Source organism: Coccinella septempunctata, chromosome 9, assembly GCF_907165205.1.
Source record: "Coccinella septempunctata chromosome 9, icCocSept1.1, whole genome shotgun sequence".
Lineage (NCBI taxonomy): Eukaryota > Metazoa > Arthropoda > Insecta > Coleoptera > Coccinellidae > Coccinella > Coccinella septempunctata.
Window position 1 is genome coordinate 20,734,855 of NC_058197.1, and position 18,496 is coordinate 20,753,350.

General features: G+C 37.6%; 1 protein-coding gene across 1 annotated transcript in view; it reads left to right on the forward strand.

Moving 5' to 3' along the window:
• Positions 1 to 17,691, forward strand: part of LOC123320024 — an 86,324-nt gene extending 68,633 nt beyond the window's left edge. Inside the window, exons 3-11 of the mRNA XM_044907164.1 lie at positions 13,420 to 13,561; positions 13,774 to 13,841; positions 14,128 to 14,391; positions 14,445 to 14,684; positions 14,747 to 15,074; positions 15,132 to 15,274; positions 15,340 to 15,564; positions 15,625 to 15,906; positions 15,984 to 17,691. Of these exons, the coding sequence (XP_044763099.1) occupies positions 13,420 to 13,561; positions 13,774 to 13,841; positions 14,128 to 14,391; positions 14,445 to 14,684; positions 14,747 to 15,074; positions 15,132 to 15,274; positions 15,340 to 15,564; positions 15,625 to 15,906; positions 15,984 to 16,084 (1,793 nt within the window). The 3' untranslated portion in view covers positions 16,085 to 17,691. The remainder of the gene's footprint in view (positions 1 to 13,419; positions 13,562 to 13,773; positions 13,842 to 14,127; positions 14,392 to 14,444; positions 14,685 to 14,746; positions 15,075 to 15,131; positions 15,275 to 15,339; positions 15,565 to 15,624; positions 15,907 to 15,983) is intronic.
• Positions 17,692 to 18,496: the final 805 nt, after the last annotated feature.

Sequence of the window (18,496 nt, forward strand, 5' to 3'; positions counted from 1 at the left end):
TCTTCTCTCTTAGGCTACAAATATTAATTGCTCTGGCGTTCGTTTCAAGAGATGTATTTTCCACCAAGGATGCACTTTTGAATAGAACACGACAACTCCGTCAGATTTATAACCTCATCTGTTCAAACACATTCTTCATTTCCATCCAGTGTTTGTCGGGAATATGGGCCAACGACACAGAATCGAAATTTATGGCTGGGATTACACGTCGCCGTAGAAAGGGTCGAAGGTGTCGAATACAACATTGAATATTTGTATATAGGAAGAGAGATACATATATCGGCTAATTTAATGACGAATAGGTGAGGAGGAAAGTAGACCTCGCATAAATCACCCCAAATAAAACCCTCGTTTCGAAATTTTCTCGTATATATTTTGGGGTATTATCCAGTCTCGTTCACTGAATTTCCGCGGAAGACACACCCTGTACAGAATCAGAATGTTCGATGAGTAACGGTCATCGATATTCTGTTGGAGTTTGCCCCAAGTAGAAACATAACTAATTTTCCCGTTCATCCGTGTAAACAACCATAGAAATATAGCAATAACTCTTCGTTACGTGTCTCGCATCAGGTTCCGAGACTTGGAAAATGAGTTTTTCGGCAAGAAAAACAAGAAATTCGTCGAGCTCTAAAGCCCTCCCCGTCGGATAGAAGGAAATATCCCCGAGTCTCGTACTAATTCCGCTGGTGGAAGTCGGTGCCCTGTTAGTCCAGGCCATTCGGGTAAAGAGGAAGTGAGGGATGCTGTTGATGGGTTAAGATAACTATATTTGTGAATTGGAGTCGTATTTCGTACCAAACTTGGTGTACAACTATCGCAAACAACGTTAAGAGATTGTGGAAGTTTCTGTTAATCTATTCCAATTGTTCTAGCGGACCCGAGTATTGAATTCGATTTGAGAAATTGACGATTTATAGGGTCCGGCCTTCTTGGCTGATTCAATTTGCTTATTGAATCATTTGTTCTAGGGTATAAATTCTAATGCCGGACCACTTGTTTTTGATGACGTCGATCTACGATGCGAAAGTTTAATTATATTTTTTATTGCTTTAGGTGCATTGTAATAGCTGTACGCGTGTTCTGGTTCCATGAAGCTTTAAATTCAGTAAAAAAAATCCGACAAGTTGAGTTCGTATAAACTAATTCTTCATTCAGTTCATTTTTATGTTTATGAATAATCACAGAAACTCTAAATACAGTCTTGAGCGCGGATTATTAATCAGGTCTATGATAGCGACCGGAAATTATTACACCGTGAAATGCGCTCGTTTGCATTAGGCTTCTAAATCCCTAATTTATCGACCCAGTTATAAATTGTCTGTATATATCAAGCTTCTTGAGACGTATTGTGGCGTTATTAAGTTTATTGTCGTTATTATTCATTACTCTGTATATTTAGGGACAGGATGTTTTAATTGTGTTTGCTCCTCTCATATTGTATCGTTTGCATCGACTTTTTTCTCATTGGTTGATTAAATGTGATAGGGAGAATTGTACCATTGTTACTAGATTGTATGCAGCATAGCCTTTTTCATTCAAAGGTTTGAAAAGACTTCTCTTCACGACCTTTGTACCAACAATAACGCTGGGTGTTTGAGATCTGAACTTATTCGCCATCCTATTGAAAAGAGTCCAATATTTAGTAAGAATTAGTTTGTACGATATTTCCATGTAATCACATAGTTATATCCAATATGGCGCCTCTAAGGATCAGTTTGAAAATTCTGTCTTTGGGTGAATCTGGGTTGGATGCGTTCGACTATAGCGTCAATCAAAACTTTGTTCTCGATGACATCAACGGTGGCCGAAGTAATCCGTCAAACGTTGTTACAGCGCCATGCTCGTGTTCTGGACGGATTGTAATTCAATTATCTATATCGCTCGGCAAATATTAGCTTCCCACGTTCTGGCTACGATCAATTTCAAAACAAGTTTGCCCGGAAAGTCTCCATCATTAATATTAGAAACGAATTAACACCGTTTTACAACTTGCGTTGTAAAAATTCCTCCAAACTTTACCCATATTGCAATTTAAATCTGCTATGGACATATACAATAGGAATTGAATGATTGTAGAATTAATGGAATGTAATCGACCGAATCTGTGAATGTAGAATTTCGCATCCAAAAAATTGCTCGCTAGAGAGGATATAAGAGGCATCCTCAGGATACAGAGCGTGCCACTTGAAATACAGAGGTCTCTACATCAACCGTCGAATTTTGATTAATGGTTCTCGATTCCAGAGGGAATAATCTGTGGTCCAGAACCTTCATCCTACTTTTTTGTGCCTTATCGATTCTCCAGCTAGACGTTTAACAAAGTGCGATAGGACCAGAGGTCGACGCTGCCTTCTATACTTTTTTCCTCGTCTGAATTTAGGGAATTTTCAACCGTTTCGCAACTATTTCTCACAAATGGTGGAGAATATAAAAATCTACGCGGGAGAAGATGAGGAAATGAATCAGAATCGGTCGTTATGGCTATCCAGAAGAATTGGGAAGAGAATAAATGTAGGATGGAGGCAAACCTTTGGATTTCTTATATTGACTCTCCGGTAAACTGCTTGGGGTCGTCGATAAAACCAAAGATAAGTGGATAAATTCACGTATGGCCGTAGAAATACGTGACCGTGTGAAAAAGGCGTACCGGAAAACAGGTCTTCATACCGAAACACATCTGAGGGATCCAGATTTCCAATAAACGAGAGCATAAACTGGCATTTTCTATATTACGTTTCGAGTAGATATAAAGGAGTTGGCGGTTTTATGTGCACATGTATAAATTCCGACCGTAAGCTCTCTCTACCCGATATCGAATTATTTTTCATCAATTTCCCGGAAAACCATCTTTCTTCCGTTAACTTTGAGTTAACTGATGGAATGTTCCGATTGTTCTGGACTCTCCATTGTAGCCTTTTTCGGAATTCACGTCTTCACTTGTATCGAAATGAAAAAGATGAAAATTTCACAAATAAGATTTTTTCCAAGCTTTATTTATTATTACAAGTTCTAAACATGAACGGAAAACCATGAAACCCCAAATTTGTTAACAGAGAATATTCGGAACAGAGAAAATTCGTCTCTTTTCTATCCTTTTTGCCTCCCCGAGGGTGATATTCTGTATTTCCCGTGGGAATGACGAAGGAGTAGGCTATGGCCGAGACGATGCGGCGTATTTGTTCTCTTTTGTCACTTGCAGATGTTTTAATCAAAGGCGATCGGGATCAACGCTCGTTCGCTGCGATCGACTTCATTTAATTGAGTCCTTTTCACCTATTGATGTGTGATCCGATTTATAGTTTTCTGCGCATTTCTTTGTTGTCAGAGAGCTTGCCGACAAAGACGCACCTTGCACTATTTGATCCTCTTCATTGTCCTGCGAACTTCTGCGGAAAAGCATTTGCCCTCACTCTGTAATTTCCGAATAAACAATGCAAGCTACTAGATAATCTCAGTATTAGTCCGAACCTTACTATAAACCTCTTTGAAAAGAACGGACGAATATGAGGACGTAAATTCCTTGGAAGTTTCGTCCTGTTCCTCATAGCCAAAAATTGATATTAATATCTCTTGCAGCAAACAAGCTTTTTTTAATTACCGAAAAACACCTCTAAATTGATATAAATGCCATTTTTCTTGCGACCTGTTCCGTTGTTACACCCCGCCGGTTTATTTTTCGCTGCCTCTGCTTCGTCTGCAATTTTGCAAATGCGAATTTATGATGCCATCCTGCTAAGTTTCATGTAGATTGTTAATTGAGAAATATCAGACAAGTCTCCTCTAATTTGAGTTTTATAATTTCTTTGTGGAAAGATTGTTTAGCATTATTAAATGCGTTATGAACCGAGATTCTAGATGAGAAATCGTAGGACTGCAAATTTGAAGGAAAAGAAAAAGTCCACATGGAACTTTTCTGCTGGTGGAAAATCGAATCTCCAACATGTGAATATGCACAATTCCGCCTTCCCACGTGTCCTTTCATTTCCACAAACGTGGCGAGAGATCTCCGGGGAATGGCCTTCTTCGATCATTTCGATCACTGACGTTGGCGAGAGATCCTGCGGGATTTTCCCCCGAAGGTTGGATGGGGAAACGACCGATACGAATAGCATTCGTGTCTTTGTCAACATTACCAACATGTCAACAACGCAAATGTTTATAATACGCGTGGTTGCCAGATACCTCGATGTATTTTGAAAGTTTAGTTCTAATATTCATTTGTTACTCCTAAAAATTTGAAATAATCCTTATCAACTGTGCTATCTTGAAGCGGAAGGAGGCCATGATCCACATGCACCGTGGTTTTCAAACACGGTTGCATGTTTTTGGAATACATTATTCCTCAATTTATCCGAAACGTTATCAGAGGATGTCCCACTGCATACCTCTTCTATGAATTCCAAAAATTATGGCATTCATATCATCTGACACCTGTAAATTCCTGTAATTTCAAAACCATGCAACATCGTTACCACCTCATTTCCGGCCTGTCGCAATTTCCGCCTTACAGCGCTGACATTCGGCGACAAAATTCCCTAATTAACTAAAAGATACAAACGTTGCCGAGTTAAACTATGCATCAAGTAAGCCGGATTTTCGAGGGGTGAGATCGCGGGGATGTAATGAGAAAAGGGGAATCAGATACAACGAACTATCTCAGGTATGTCGCCGTGGCATGACATCGATTTTTCGGGGATAATGGCGCCAAGTTCCGAACACATTTCGTCATGATTTCGGTAGTAGATGGGTAATTTCGCTCCACACATTGCTCAAAAAAATCGAAGGTTTGAAATTCGGACACGTCTTGCATATCGAATTAACCCGGCAATAAGAGAGTCGAATCACGTCGATATAATCAAGTGAGCCGTGCCATCTACACCTCCGCAACGCGAGATGCGAATTTGGCGCACGTCCCTCACTTTGTGTAACCTCTCATCCCTCAAACCGACGGCGGCGGCGGCGGCGGCGGCAGGGTTAATCAATATTCAAAACAATCTAAATAATTAAATATTACTCCCTAAAAGGGATGCCGGAATATGTTCTGAATAACTCCGACGGAGTCATAAACGTGTTTCCAATTTCGACCGTGCGCGATTTGAATAAACCGAAAATTGGGGTCTGTATCAGAATTGTATAATTTGCTAGGAAACGTGACGGTCGTCCGGGCCGAAGTTGCCCTCTAAAAAACAACCGAAAAACGTAATATGCATATTGTGATTGGTTTTTGTTCGATTAAAACCGATGTGGTCGAAAAAGGAGAGACAGAAGAGGGTCGCAATTTGGATCGCTACAATTGCAAGCTTTTGTCGATTTTTTTATTATCAACTCCTGACCGTAGATATAGGATTACGTATGTTCATTGCCAGCTCCGGGAATATTGTACTAGAATCGTGATTCAATGTTGAGTTTCTCTAAATTTCCCGAATTTTCCCACGTCAAAAGTGAAAATGGGCAGCGTTTCCTTATTCGACCTTTACCTCGGCGTCATTGTCGGATTTCTGGTCGTTTCTCCAAATTTCTCGATAAAAGTCGCGGTGAAATGTCGTCCGGTGAAAAATTGATACTTCTGCCTGACTAAGAGGAGCAGTTAACGGACATATTTTCAGAAAACGGCTTCCGAGGGAGCGGTTTACGGTTACATTTATGTGTAGCCGATAAAACCGACTCCTTTTAAGAAATTGCGCAGATATTCGGCATCTCACAGGGGCGAGTTTAATTCTTCTCCTCATTTATCTGAAATTAGCGAGATTCGCAGTTAAGCAAGAATGATAGAATGTATGTTTTTGATCTTTAAGTAATAAAGATATGCATTTTTATCGCTATTATTTATGTATATGGTGGGGAGGTATACCTACTATGTACCTCCTTCTTCTTAATAAGGCAGATTATTAATACCTGTTGTACCTAACTATTCGATTGAATATATCGTGAAAATTGCAACTGTAAAAGTTGGAGGGCAATAGTTTGCAGATTTCTAAAGTTAACATACCTATACTTCCTGTCTATATGAAACGGCGTCGGCGGTGGATATGTAGAACGGCAGGAAATTGAAAATGGCTAGTGAAATAGACCACAACAACCTATGGGAAATTAAAAAACGTTGGAAAATATGGAGATGTGTAGGCATTTCTTGAAAAGCATCGTATTGTGACCAAGCCAATCGTGAATTGAAAAATGTTTCTCGAGGCAGATTGTGTTGTGCTTCTGATATTCGAAACATTTTAATCTGGATAGACGGAAACGATCTCTCTGCTTGAGCGCATTTTGATATCAATCCCTGATCTATCTGATAGGAAGGAACATTTCGAAAGCATTCCTATTTGCCGTGGATGCCTTGATGATTCAGTATTGTTACCGCATTCGGACGTTTTATTATCTATTCTCTTTGTTGATGCTGAATTTCCGATCACGAAAAGTCAATGTAGGAAATTTCGAAAGCCCCATTTCCCATTTTTCCTCACATTTCCTGGGATAGAGTAAAAATGGATTGGATACGGTATATCACATATGTCGATGTTCTTTGCGACACTGCAACCGATTATTACATTTAGTTTAATTAGCATTTTCTTTAATTAACGTGATATATTATTCTTATGTATTGACTACTCGTCGACTTCAATTTTAGGCGCTCATTTTCACCCAAAAACTGCAAACTGCAATTTGCACTCGAACGTGTTCTGAACATTATTCGATCTAATGATCATACAGTGGGATATTTTGAAACACAGAAATCTTATCGAATGAAGGTTAACTGTGAGGAGAAGCAAGGACGCTTGAAAATATCAGTGGAATGATCGAATCACGTGGCATCCATTTTCCTAGCAATTTCCCAGAAGTGAAACTGCGAGAAACTCATTCGGTTCAACTTTGATCCTGTGTTTTCCCGTAGGCTCTCAAAAATAATTACAGCGACGAAAAGGGTAAAAACGAAGCAGCACTCTCGTGCTGCAGCGTAACAAGTAGTTGCTATTCTTTCAATTTTCCCTCCACTTTACTTATTTAGCTTGAAACTGAGGTGAAAAACTCGGCTTCAAAGGGTCCTTGTGTTCAATGATTCTCAAGTTTTCTGTAGGACAGTGCGGAATAGTGAAAAACGAACTCCCTTATTCAAGTGTTGCAACTTTTCCTCTCAACTTCATTTTTTCGTATCTGCGTTGTTCCTTTGACAAATCGTCTTGATATATTTTCGGCGAAAGATCTAAAATGGAATTCTTCGTACATCACGTTCCAAATTGAAAAGGTAGACCATTACTCTAGATATATGAAATAGAGCTAATATTCCTGCTGAGCCATCGCTTTCCATATACACATATATGAGATTTTCCGAGGCGAGAAAAATGAAAAAATCTCACCTTATGAATTTTCATCTAGCCAACTTTGCCGATTACCTCAACACCGAGAAATTTCCGGTGGAAATTCATGGCAGGACATAATGCGATACCAGAAATTGAAATTCTTGCGCTGTAGGTGAACATCCGCTTCTTTGCTTTCAACCCCGTGTGTGTGCTTACTGCTAGAAACGATCTGTAAAGGTACAAGTGAAAGTAGATGAAGAGATCGCGAACATATTCCAATTCATCGATCGCATCGAATTTCAAAATAAATTTGGAATTTCATATTGATTTATTCTGAGCCCTCTTATAGTTCCGTTTCGTATACAGACGGGCGCTTCGAAAGAAGACAGATTTAAACTCTTTTCTCCGTAAATCTGCAGCAATTACCGGCTAAACCCCGTTTTAATTAAAGCGACCCGCTAAGAAAACATACTGGTGTTTTTTTCTCAATTAGGGTGGCACTTATTATTCCGCAGGGGATCCTCCGACAGCTGCGACCTCTTTTGTTTTCATTTTCGCGGGAATGCCGCTGTTTCCATTGTTCCTTGGGATATACAGGGGGATATAATTTTGATCGTAAATTTCTTCTCTTGCATAAAGTTTCACGATCTCCCCATTCGATCGATCTTGGCTGTCGCTTCCATATTTTATCGAAATAAAGTGACGTCATTACCTTTTCCTCAAGTTGTCCGATAAACCATATCGTAGATCGCCTTCAAAAATATTCGAAAAGAGAATGAAGAGGATTATCTTATACATAGATTTGTAACCGTGAAGCAAAGACGCTGAGAGAAATTATAATGATGGAGATTCCGATGTTTCTGTTTTACTTCACAACTGTTTTGATTAGACGTATTGCTGAAAGTGCTACCAATTAATTAGTGCTTCTCTAATTGGTACGCGACTGGCAATAAGACCTATATCGAACTGCCCTAGCGGATATTTCGCTTAATATTTCCAAGTTTCTACTCATGCTTTCAACATCATGTGAGATGAATGGGAACAAATACATTCGGATCGAAAATATACACAGTTTTATTTGGTCAAAGTTTTTTTTTTCAATAATTATAATACTATTATATCCTCTAAAAGCAAAAGGTTCAAATATAACTTAATTGTGACATCGAGCTCTATTTATTATTCTATCGCAAAAACGGCCTCTTTTCCTTTTTCCATCTAGTTCTTCATGGACCTAACGAGCTTTTCGCGTGCTGTTATTGATCCAAAGTTGTTTGTTGGATCATACAAAATCTACAATTTTCCGTCTGAACTACATTTCATTTATCATCCATTTCACTTCATTAAAAATGAATCTGTCGGACAACTTTTCTAGTTCGTATCATTAACGAACGATCATTTTATTGGTAATTGCTTGTTTTTTCTTTGTTCGTCAATATCTTTTTGTGTACTGGATCATTAGGCAGTCATTAACTGCAAATGGTAAAGCGTAAAAATGTTGGACATCAGAAACCGAGTCGAAAATAAACATTATATCGACATTCAGAGAGCAGAGTGCAAAAAAACATTATTTTTCATGGGAATCCAGACAAACATGATGTTATTTCACCTTTCAAATAATATTGAAAAACGAAAAGCAGCTCGAGGCTCATTCTAACCTCTTAATGGAGAAGTTTCCCGCAAGAATATGGAATTCGAATCGGTCGGCGATTTCTTGCAGCGGATAACGCATCCTTGTTGTTCTCTACATCCCAATGTCGATTTCTTGAATTAATCATAGGCCGAAGTTTCGAGGAAACTAGATGCATTATTAAACGCATCTAATAGTTGCCCCGTCGAGAAAATCCCTAATTAGACTATCTCCTCGTAAGAGAAAACACCTCCTTTGGAAGGAAGCCTTAGTTCTGAGAATATTATAATTATCAAATGGGGTATTTTGGTTTAAATTTAGTAATTCATGCGACGCAACCCTCTTTACACGGTCTAATTCCGTTCGGAGAATACATAAATTAGAGCCAGTAATCGTCTGGAGCCTTTGCGGCCCTTTGAATTGGTAATTCCAGCGGTTGAATAGACTTACTTACCTCCAGCATGTGCCCTTAATACCGCCAAAGTGAATAGTTTACCACTTAACAATTCACTCTACAATATTGACGTACTCTGACTTGTGTACATATCGAATTGACTTGGTCCTTCAATTTCCACCAAATAACATTTTTTTCCGAAATTGTTATAAATTATCTACTGAGTAAGTATACTTAAATACGCGAACGAGAAATAATGAGTTGGAGGAAAAAAGATTTTCAGAGATTCAAACAACCGCGAATGGATTTCACTTTGGTGTAACATCTTGCATTTACGTCCCATTTTCATTCAAATATCGAAAAGCCGTATCCGGAAACGAACATTTTTAACGGTCAAAGTTGAAATTGTTAAGGGGGGAAAGATATTATCGTATGTTTTCCGGTTCTGCATTTCCCTCTGCGGAACAATATTATATGGAATTGTTATGTTTATTGTACTATTTGTATTTTACTTTCGAATTTTACCACTACGAATTTAGTAGGTCCATATATTTCTGGGGCTTATACGACGCCAGGGAAATGTAAGGAAATAGGGAAATCTCTCCGTATGATGGAATTTTCTATTTTTGCAAACAAAGGAGGTTTATCATTCTGGCCTTGAATGTTTCAGACCTTTGTGGTAATGATATTTTTCCATTTTACGTTTCTACAAATCCCCTTATTCCCCTACGACACTGTCAAACATTTCGAGGAACCAGTTTTCAGAGGGACGCAGATGGTCGATATTTCACCCTAATTATTATAAGAGAGGGCTTTGAGAGTGATTTGCCACTAATATCGCCAATTTTGTAGAGTTATGGCATTTGAAAAATGAATCTTATTTCGGTAACTAAGGGAGGGAATTCTTATAAATCCCTCAAATTATATGGCACCAACCAAAAAATAGAAGAAACGATAAGATCTACAACACTAGATCTTTCCGAAAAATCTTCATCCGAAGATCACTCTTCAATTTTCGGATACTAGCGCATGGATAATAAATTTTATCAATCCATTCGGAAAAAAAATGGAGAACTGTTTGTGTTTCCGTCATTTCTCTCGCATCCTTTCCCGATATAATAATTCGTTGATTTATCACGGAAAACTTCATATTCGATTAATCATTCCGAGAGGGGATTTCCACCCCTTGTCTGCGGAAAATAAACTTGCCAACGCCGAAAATAATTTTCAACTTGTCAAAAACAATTAGGAAAACTTTGGCGTATCGAATGTACTTCGAAAATCAGAGCAGGTGGGGGAAGGGTGAAAGAAAAATTACCGGGGGAAATGAAAGCGAAAGGAAATTGATACTTTTCGGAACTCTTGGGAAATGTGGAAAACATCGTGCTAATGATGGAATATTATGGCTGAAGTTTTGCGTGTCTCTGTTCGTTTCTAGAAATTGAAAAATTGATAGGCAATAGAAAAAAGATCAAGCAATCCTGCCCCATAGTCATTCAAGCTAAATTACTTCTTTAGTTTTGCTGTTCAATAATTAAGTACAATGAGAAAGATCCATTTTCGAAATGATGGCTAGATTTGACTCGGTAGTAACATATGAAGAAATATCCTCTTTCCATCCAGTCTGAAAATCGTACGCCTAATTGATCATGAACGGCAGTATATCCGTCAGAGTAATGGATGCCGCTCGGCTCGCTTCAGACGGAATATTATATCGTGTTTATCACATAAATCTCTGGAAATCTACTCCACATAATGCCCCGATGTGTAGTCGGTAGCTTCTAATCCATTACTTTGCCATCACATATTCTCTTTACCGACTATTCCGCGGGTCCAATAGGTTGGCAGATTTATTGTTGAATGGAAATAGTGGTGGATGCGCCTCATCTTTGGAAATTAATCTACTCATCAGAAATATGAAATTTAGAAACAAGTATTTATTTGCCATCAAAATCAAAGACTTCTTTCATTCTCAATCTGGAAAGAGAATATCTCACACGATAGACAGATAATATGAAAGGAGTGGATTTCATCTGATTTACTTGTAATTGTATAGATGCTCAATTAGGCTAGGTATAACATGTTCTGGTGAATAGGCAGCGAAATGAAAACGACCTAAGTAAAGATGAACAAGTCTAGAACCTGCTGTGATAGTTGTCACCCCTTCTCTCTTTTTGCTGTCGGAGGTCTGTGAATTCGCAGGAAACCCCCTGACTTCATTACGATAATCATATCAGTTATAATAAAATCTCGGCAGCAGAGAGAGAGAGAGAGAGGGAGGGTTAGAGCACACTGCGTGGCGCTGTAATCAACCCCTCATCTGCGGTTAGTTCACTGTAACCATGTAAACAATGCGATTCATTAAACTGGGCAAAGGAAAAATAGTCACTTTGTTGTTATTAATTCACCGGTCGGGACCGCATTTGTAATTTCATCAATTCCGTTGAAATTGCACAGAGTTTTTTCTAGGGTAATCACGAATTATATCAACGAATGTTGGTTAATTTCCTAAAGAATGTGCGATAGTTGATATTGGGCTATTATTTCCTATAATGAACTGTGGGAATCGAACCGATAAAAAAATCTCTAGAGGTTGACGAATTGGTATTTGAAATTGAAAAATAAATTATTGAACGTGAAAGTGTATTGTTTCCGAAGTACAAGTAGCGAATTCAATAGATGGGTTTGGTACCGGCCTCTTTCAAGAAATAGGAAAACATTGCGAATCTCGCAGGTGTAATTGATTTGATAAGTCGTTGTATGAAATTACACACTCTTTCCATTATAATATAATTTGCCCTTGATAAATCGTTTTCCACTATTACTTTCTTCATCTTAATTAAGCCTGTTATTGTTTTTCATCAAATTTATCGACGCTTTCGATATGGATCGGATGGTGCAATTCAAGTATGATTTAGGAGACATTTCTAGATATATGTATTGGAGGAAGAGAGCTTTGGGGGACACAGGTGTATCGTCTTGCTCGGTATCAATTTAGCAGGGGTAATTTAATGCGTCTCCTTGAATATCTCAGATTTATTACCAAACGTGAGAAGCTCAGGGGGTTGACACAAGACACTTCAATAATTATATTACGACGGAAACAGGCCGGCATTGAGTCGAAAATTGTACTATATCTAGCTCGCTGAAGATGATTTTCCAATACCTTGGCTTGTCATTCTCTGGATTCTCTGTCATTTTTGATCCATAGACACTTCAGAGAGAGACTTTCTGAGTTATGTGAATTAGTTTTTAGATTATGTTTTTTCTTATGTCGCCAGGATTCATTATTTCGTTCAATCTCAATCGTATTTTGTTCATATGAGTGATGAACTGGTGAGAATCGGAAGCCTTCCGCTTTGTATTTCCGTAAAAAAAAACTACCTGTTTCGCGTGAGTGGCACATTCGCGATCGGAAAGCCGTAAATCGTCCGAGCGATTACCGGGGGTTGTTCGACGACAGATTAGAGATGTAGATCTGCCGTCAAAACAACTGAAAGTCGACGAGCCGATTTCGGAATCACATCCGTAAGCCTCTTACGTCACGGCACATCGGGGGAATTACCGGAGGTGCCTAATCTGAAAATCGATGCCCCGTGCAAACGTTCCTACTGCTGTTGCTGCTGCTTTAGCTAAAGCCTATTATGCCGAAACGTCGACGACTTTGCCATTTCTAATGCCTCCTGTCGGCGAGTCAGTATATGTTGGTGCTTTCCGAAGGCTTTTCTTTTTTGCGTCGATATATCTCTTTCTCGCAATGTTCTCATTGGCATTTTCAAGATCATCTAATAACATATCATTCAGGATTCTCATTTGGAGATTCGTGCAGCCCAGCTTGAATCAAAACGCCCCATCTTTGTATTTGGTCCCAATAATTGATTTTGAGACAGTTCACAGAATTTAGTCAACCCAGTTGTTTTCTGTTGAACTTCAATATTTCCATTCGGGTTAGTTTTTTAATTAAATTCATGTTATTTCATTATGTTATTGTTTAAAATGATAATGCTACTAATGCATCTCTCTTTTATTGTTCAATTCCGTGGAGAACTTTCTCTCTTTGCAAGGTTACTATAGAAAGGCTAATCGAAATATTGTTTCAGGGGGATGCACCTTCAACAAGACTTGGAGCGGAAGGTGGTTTCAAAGTGGGTTACAAAATCTGGTTTTCATTAATAGCACACACATAGAGACCAAAGGAGAGTGTTTCGAAAATCAAGCTGATAAATATTTAGTGTATAATAGGTGAGATTTTATATGCATTCATTCATCTGAGTGATTAAATAATCAATTCAACAGGTTTGAACTGTAAAATTCCCATAGTTCAATGAATAAAATTATTTCTGTGAGGAAAGTTGCAATAACATAATTGAGGAAACTACAGTTCGATTTTAGTTCTTAATAATTTTAACAGAATTGTTAAAATTATAATTCTCATGTAACTTCTTATTTTCCAGACAAGACAACTGTTATCGCTGTTTAGCTATTCATGAAAAATTCACCGGAGTACTTCAATATAAGGAATGTAAGTACTGAAGCAATTTTTTACATTCTTTTAAGAATGCCGAGAATTGGATAAATTCAAAAATCAATACAATAGTTGGATAATTGATGAATAATTATTCATCATAGATCTATTATAGCCTTAAGATATTTACCCATAATATCAAATCTGATAAAAAAAATTGATTTCTCCTTTCGATTCGATTTCTATATTTCAAAAAGAAATGTTAAAAATCGTATACTTTGTCATAAGAACATAAGCCTAGCTAATACAAAGGTAATATTTAATGAAAAAATATTTTTTTCAGCAATATGCGAAGAAAAGAAGGGTTCCTTAAGCGAAATATGTAGTTCGATGTTGGGCGATGACCCATTGCATACAATGTTTCGGAAATATCCTGAGACAAAATCCATTCCATGTCCTTTCAAGAGTGCTCCATTCACATTCAGCTACAGCAGAGGGGCCGGCGAATGTTCTAATCCTCCTAGCAAAGCCGAAAGCTGTACCGACGATTCCAGAATCGTTTTCAAATATCAGGCCTGTCCTGATGTGCCCTCAACAGAAAGTAACGGTAAGCGAAAAAGTTTAATTCAATCGTAAACTGTTATTCATTGAAAAAATCAGTTGAAGAATTGGTGTGTCTGGCCACATGGAAAGAAGGATCTACAAGGTATCTCATTGGAAAAATATCACAGGGTAATAGAAGAAATCTCATAACCGATGAAGACCAATACCGTTGTTTCATCTATCAGAGAGATAAAAGCAATGACAAAACCACTTACAGCATTGCTCAATCTGCGGATGCAACTTGTACAGGAATAATTAACTCTTACGAAGGAAGCAAAACAATGAAATTAACAACAGGTTAGTTATATGCTAGGTATTCATTCGAATGATATCTTGATGATGATCTTTTCTGTTTTCAGTCGATAACCATCACAATCGCTGCAAATTTCCTAAATGGATTACCGATCATCATACGTGGCTTAGTTTGGATCATAAAAAGATCTACAAGTTCACACAACGTAACGCAACGTTGAAAATAGTGGACGAGGTGATACCAAAACCTAAGAGGCCCATAAGACCTAACTTCAGTTTGGGCTCCCAGAGCACGGCTTTTGGGTATGAGGAATTTGGTTTCGAGAGTCAAGATCAAAGAAGGTCAGACGGAGAAATGAGAGTAATATGCCACGGAATTTTGGAGTCCCAAGATCAAAAAAGGGTGCAGATTGTGGCTCACATAACCTCGGGATGGTAAGTTTCTATCGCATCTTCAATTTATTAGTTCACTCCAATTTTCCGTCATTCTAGCGATAGCGGTTATGTCTGCATGGTTTTCCACAAGAGAGATACCAACGTCATTGAGATACAACAAACCAGTGAATTCGAAGAAAACCCTGATGATGCTTGTAGAAAATTCAATCCTTCTACAACTCTCTTCACTACACTAGTTAGTGAGTATATACATACCTCTACAGTGAAAATAATCGATTATGACTAATTTTAAATTCACCAATAGCGACCACTCTGCACACAAAGAAATGTCCCCATTTTGGAAGGTATAAGGTTCCTCCGAAAGAAGAACTCCCCGAAGAACGAAGAAAGAAAAGGGAACAGTCAGATTCACAGGGATCAGAATTAACGCCTGAATGTTTGTCGCAAGACTACGAGACATTGACTGTAGGTTGTACGAATCAACACGAGATGGAATTCAAATCAGGATGTAATCAGCAGATGCCAAATGGTGTGTATTTAACAATAAAACTCAGATCGAAATAAAGTGACCTTTTTCATTATTTTTCAGCCTATTCCTGTCATGGAAGCTGGAACGAAAATAGCTTAAATTTCATAATAGCCACTCCAGTTACAAGCAAGAAGTCAGTGATGGGTGAGCCAATCCGGTACTGTTTCATCTACACTTTGGGATACGATTCCCCATCACATCAAGCCCACGGGGACCACCGCCTGGTCCAGGACAAACAGAATTCGGACCAAGCATTTCTTAAGTTGTCCAGAGTCACTGACAGCTGTCATAGGATTGTTGTGCCCGGGTTCGGAAACTGGGCTTACAATTTCACCAATACCGGTAAACTGATGGCTCCTTCAAAATAGTCATTTAACTTTTGGGGAATAATCATTTATTAATTTTAATTTTTTTTTCAGGAGCTTGCAAAGCAGCTGATCAAACAAACTCAGGCATAACAACAATGCCAGCATATGTCTTGCTACTGACCACAATTTGTCTCATTTTGAACATGAGATGATGAACAGAACTTGCATCAATTTCGTTCGGTGTCTCAGATGATTCATTATTTTAAGGAGGAATTTTTCAATGATTGATGACTGTCAATAATGTTTCTCGATCTGTGAAGCACTCTATTTCAAAGAGTTTTTTTTTCGTTTCGTACATCGTGGGAGTGCATCTCGGTTTGTTGGCTTATTGGACTCTTAATGAGCTGACAAATATCCTGTAACAGGTGTTGATTTTAAATTGGCCAGATGTTACTTGGGACTGTGTATCAGTTTGTTTTTATCAAGATGCAGGATGAACGGATTTTCGTATACTTGAAATTATCCTAGAGCTTGGAAACGTACAACGAAATCTTTTTGTCTTCACTTCAGTCTCTGTCATATAAACAAAGTAAGAAGAAATTAAAACGAGAAGAGTAGGGAATAGCGATCAAGTTTGTTATGATAATGCTCGATATTTAGTTTTACATTATTTCCTAAAGATTAATAATCTGTGATTTAGAACGGAAAAACGGGCGGCTAATTTAAAAAATACGCTGATTATTTATTTACACGGAGGTCATGGAGCATGAGGATTATTTTCAATGTAACCTTGTAAATTTGTATTACTTAGATGTTGCTCCCTTTTATCAGAAACGAATATTCTAGAGATAATTCTAAATGATAAAAAAAGAGTGAATGGATATTAGTTAGGAAATATTTATAACCTCAGCGAACCCATTCAACACAAATGTCTTTTTCTCGCATATGAATCATCTTGTGTTGTACTTAAAACATATTTTAGCTTGAAAGGACATGAAAAGACTGTAAAAAAAAGGAATTGTCCTGATTTCCTAAAAACATTTTCTTTTAGAGTGGTAAAACTGGGATTTAATATGAAATGAAATTAAGAAGGTATAAAAGTAAGTGAAAAAGATCTATTTTACCAAGAAAATTATGTATATAGACCAGAAAATTTTAGATTTTAACGAATGTTGACTATTGGAAGGGAATTAATTCGATAAGGACTGTTTTTAGTGGATTTCTCGCTCCTTCAGTAATTCTTTCCTTTGTGATACATCTTCGGGAAAAAATATGAAATTTTGAGATGAAAGGTTATTATAAAAAATACGCACCAAAGTGTGTGTGTCGTTTTAACAATTCAAGACTCTTTTTGAAAGTTTAATATATTTGTGGATAAGATATGTTGAAACCTCTTGTATATTATCTGTATATATCTGTTTATAGATGTTTTCTTTTATCTATTTATCAATGTGTAAAAACACTATTCTTTTTTGATTCGAGAACTGTTGGAAAAAAGGAAGAATATCTTCGAAGGTTCATTTCAGCTATTCTCGTTATCCATAATTTCCTGTGATTTTTTGCAGCTTTGACTCGTACGATACATAAGCCATTGTTCAATGTAGCTGATACCAAATCTCAAGTCATTTGTTTCACAGGCTTCTTAATTGTTTCATCCTCAGATCTCTATGTAAAAAACAAATGGGTAAGACTGGCGTTGGTTTCAGCTATGTCGATGCGTACATTAGAGAATATTATTATTAATTGCCCTTGAACAAACAGTGTGTCCAATTAAGCTTGACCTTCATACAATTTTATGATTATATTTTTGAAAAAACAATGTTTAATTCATTTATTCCTTCGAATTCATGACACCCGTAAGTCCCGAAGGGATTTTCCTATTATATCCTTGCAATCCTCTTGATAGAAAACATTTGTCCCAATTGTTGACTATTAATTTTTCACCAGATTCCTTTACATATTAGATTATGATATGTCTTATTAGTCTTGTCTGGGATTTTCTATATCCAGAGGCATGAATTTTAGTTACAAACGAGAGTCACGCTCAATAATGTTTAAAAACGATCCCACTGAATTTCATCATGAAACAACACTTTGAAAATTTCGAACGCATTTTGTGGCCGTCACTGAAGTGGTATTGAATATTTTCATGTGATCGAAAATATAAATTTTTAGGGATTGGAAAATATTGTAAAGAGTCATAGTCATTTGGCACTTGAGCGAAAATATATTATTTTGAAATGTTGATTTCTGCTGTAGGCGGGCCACAGTTTTTGGAGCTCTATTATCGATATAGAATATTATAGATACATGGGTAACACAAATAGGAATAAATTCATCTCTTGGCTCGCGTCCAAATTATAGCAAGGATTAACGGATTCCAACAGTGAAGAAAATAATAATTTAGACGGCTCTATGTCGGTCAAGCGTATGAGAGGGTACGAAACCTTTAATATTAATATTAGGTGGAAATTGTAGGTTGCCTATATTTCTTCCACAGCCTTCGCCCCCACTGCGACATTGAAAATATTTGGTTCAGGTTCAGGGATTCTAAACGATGGTGAGATAACAGTGTGAATATCAGCCCAGGCAAATCATAATTGTAGGAGAAAAATGACACCAAA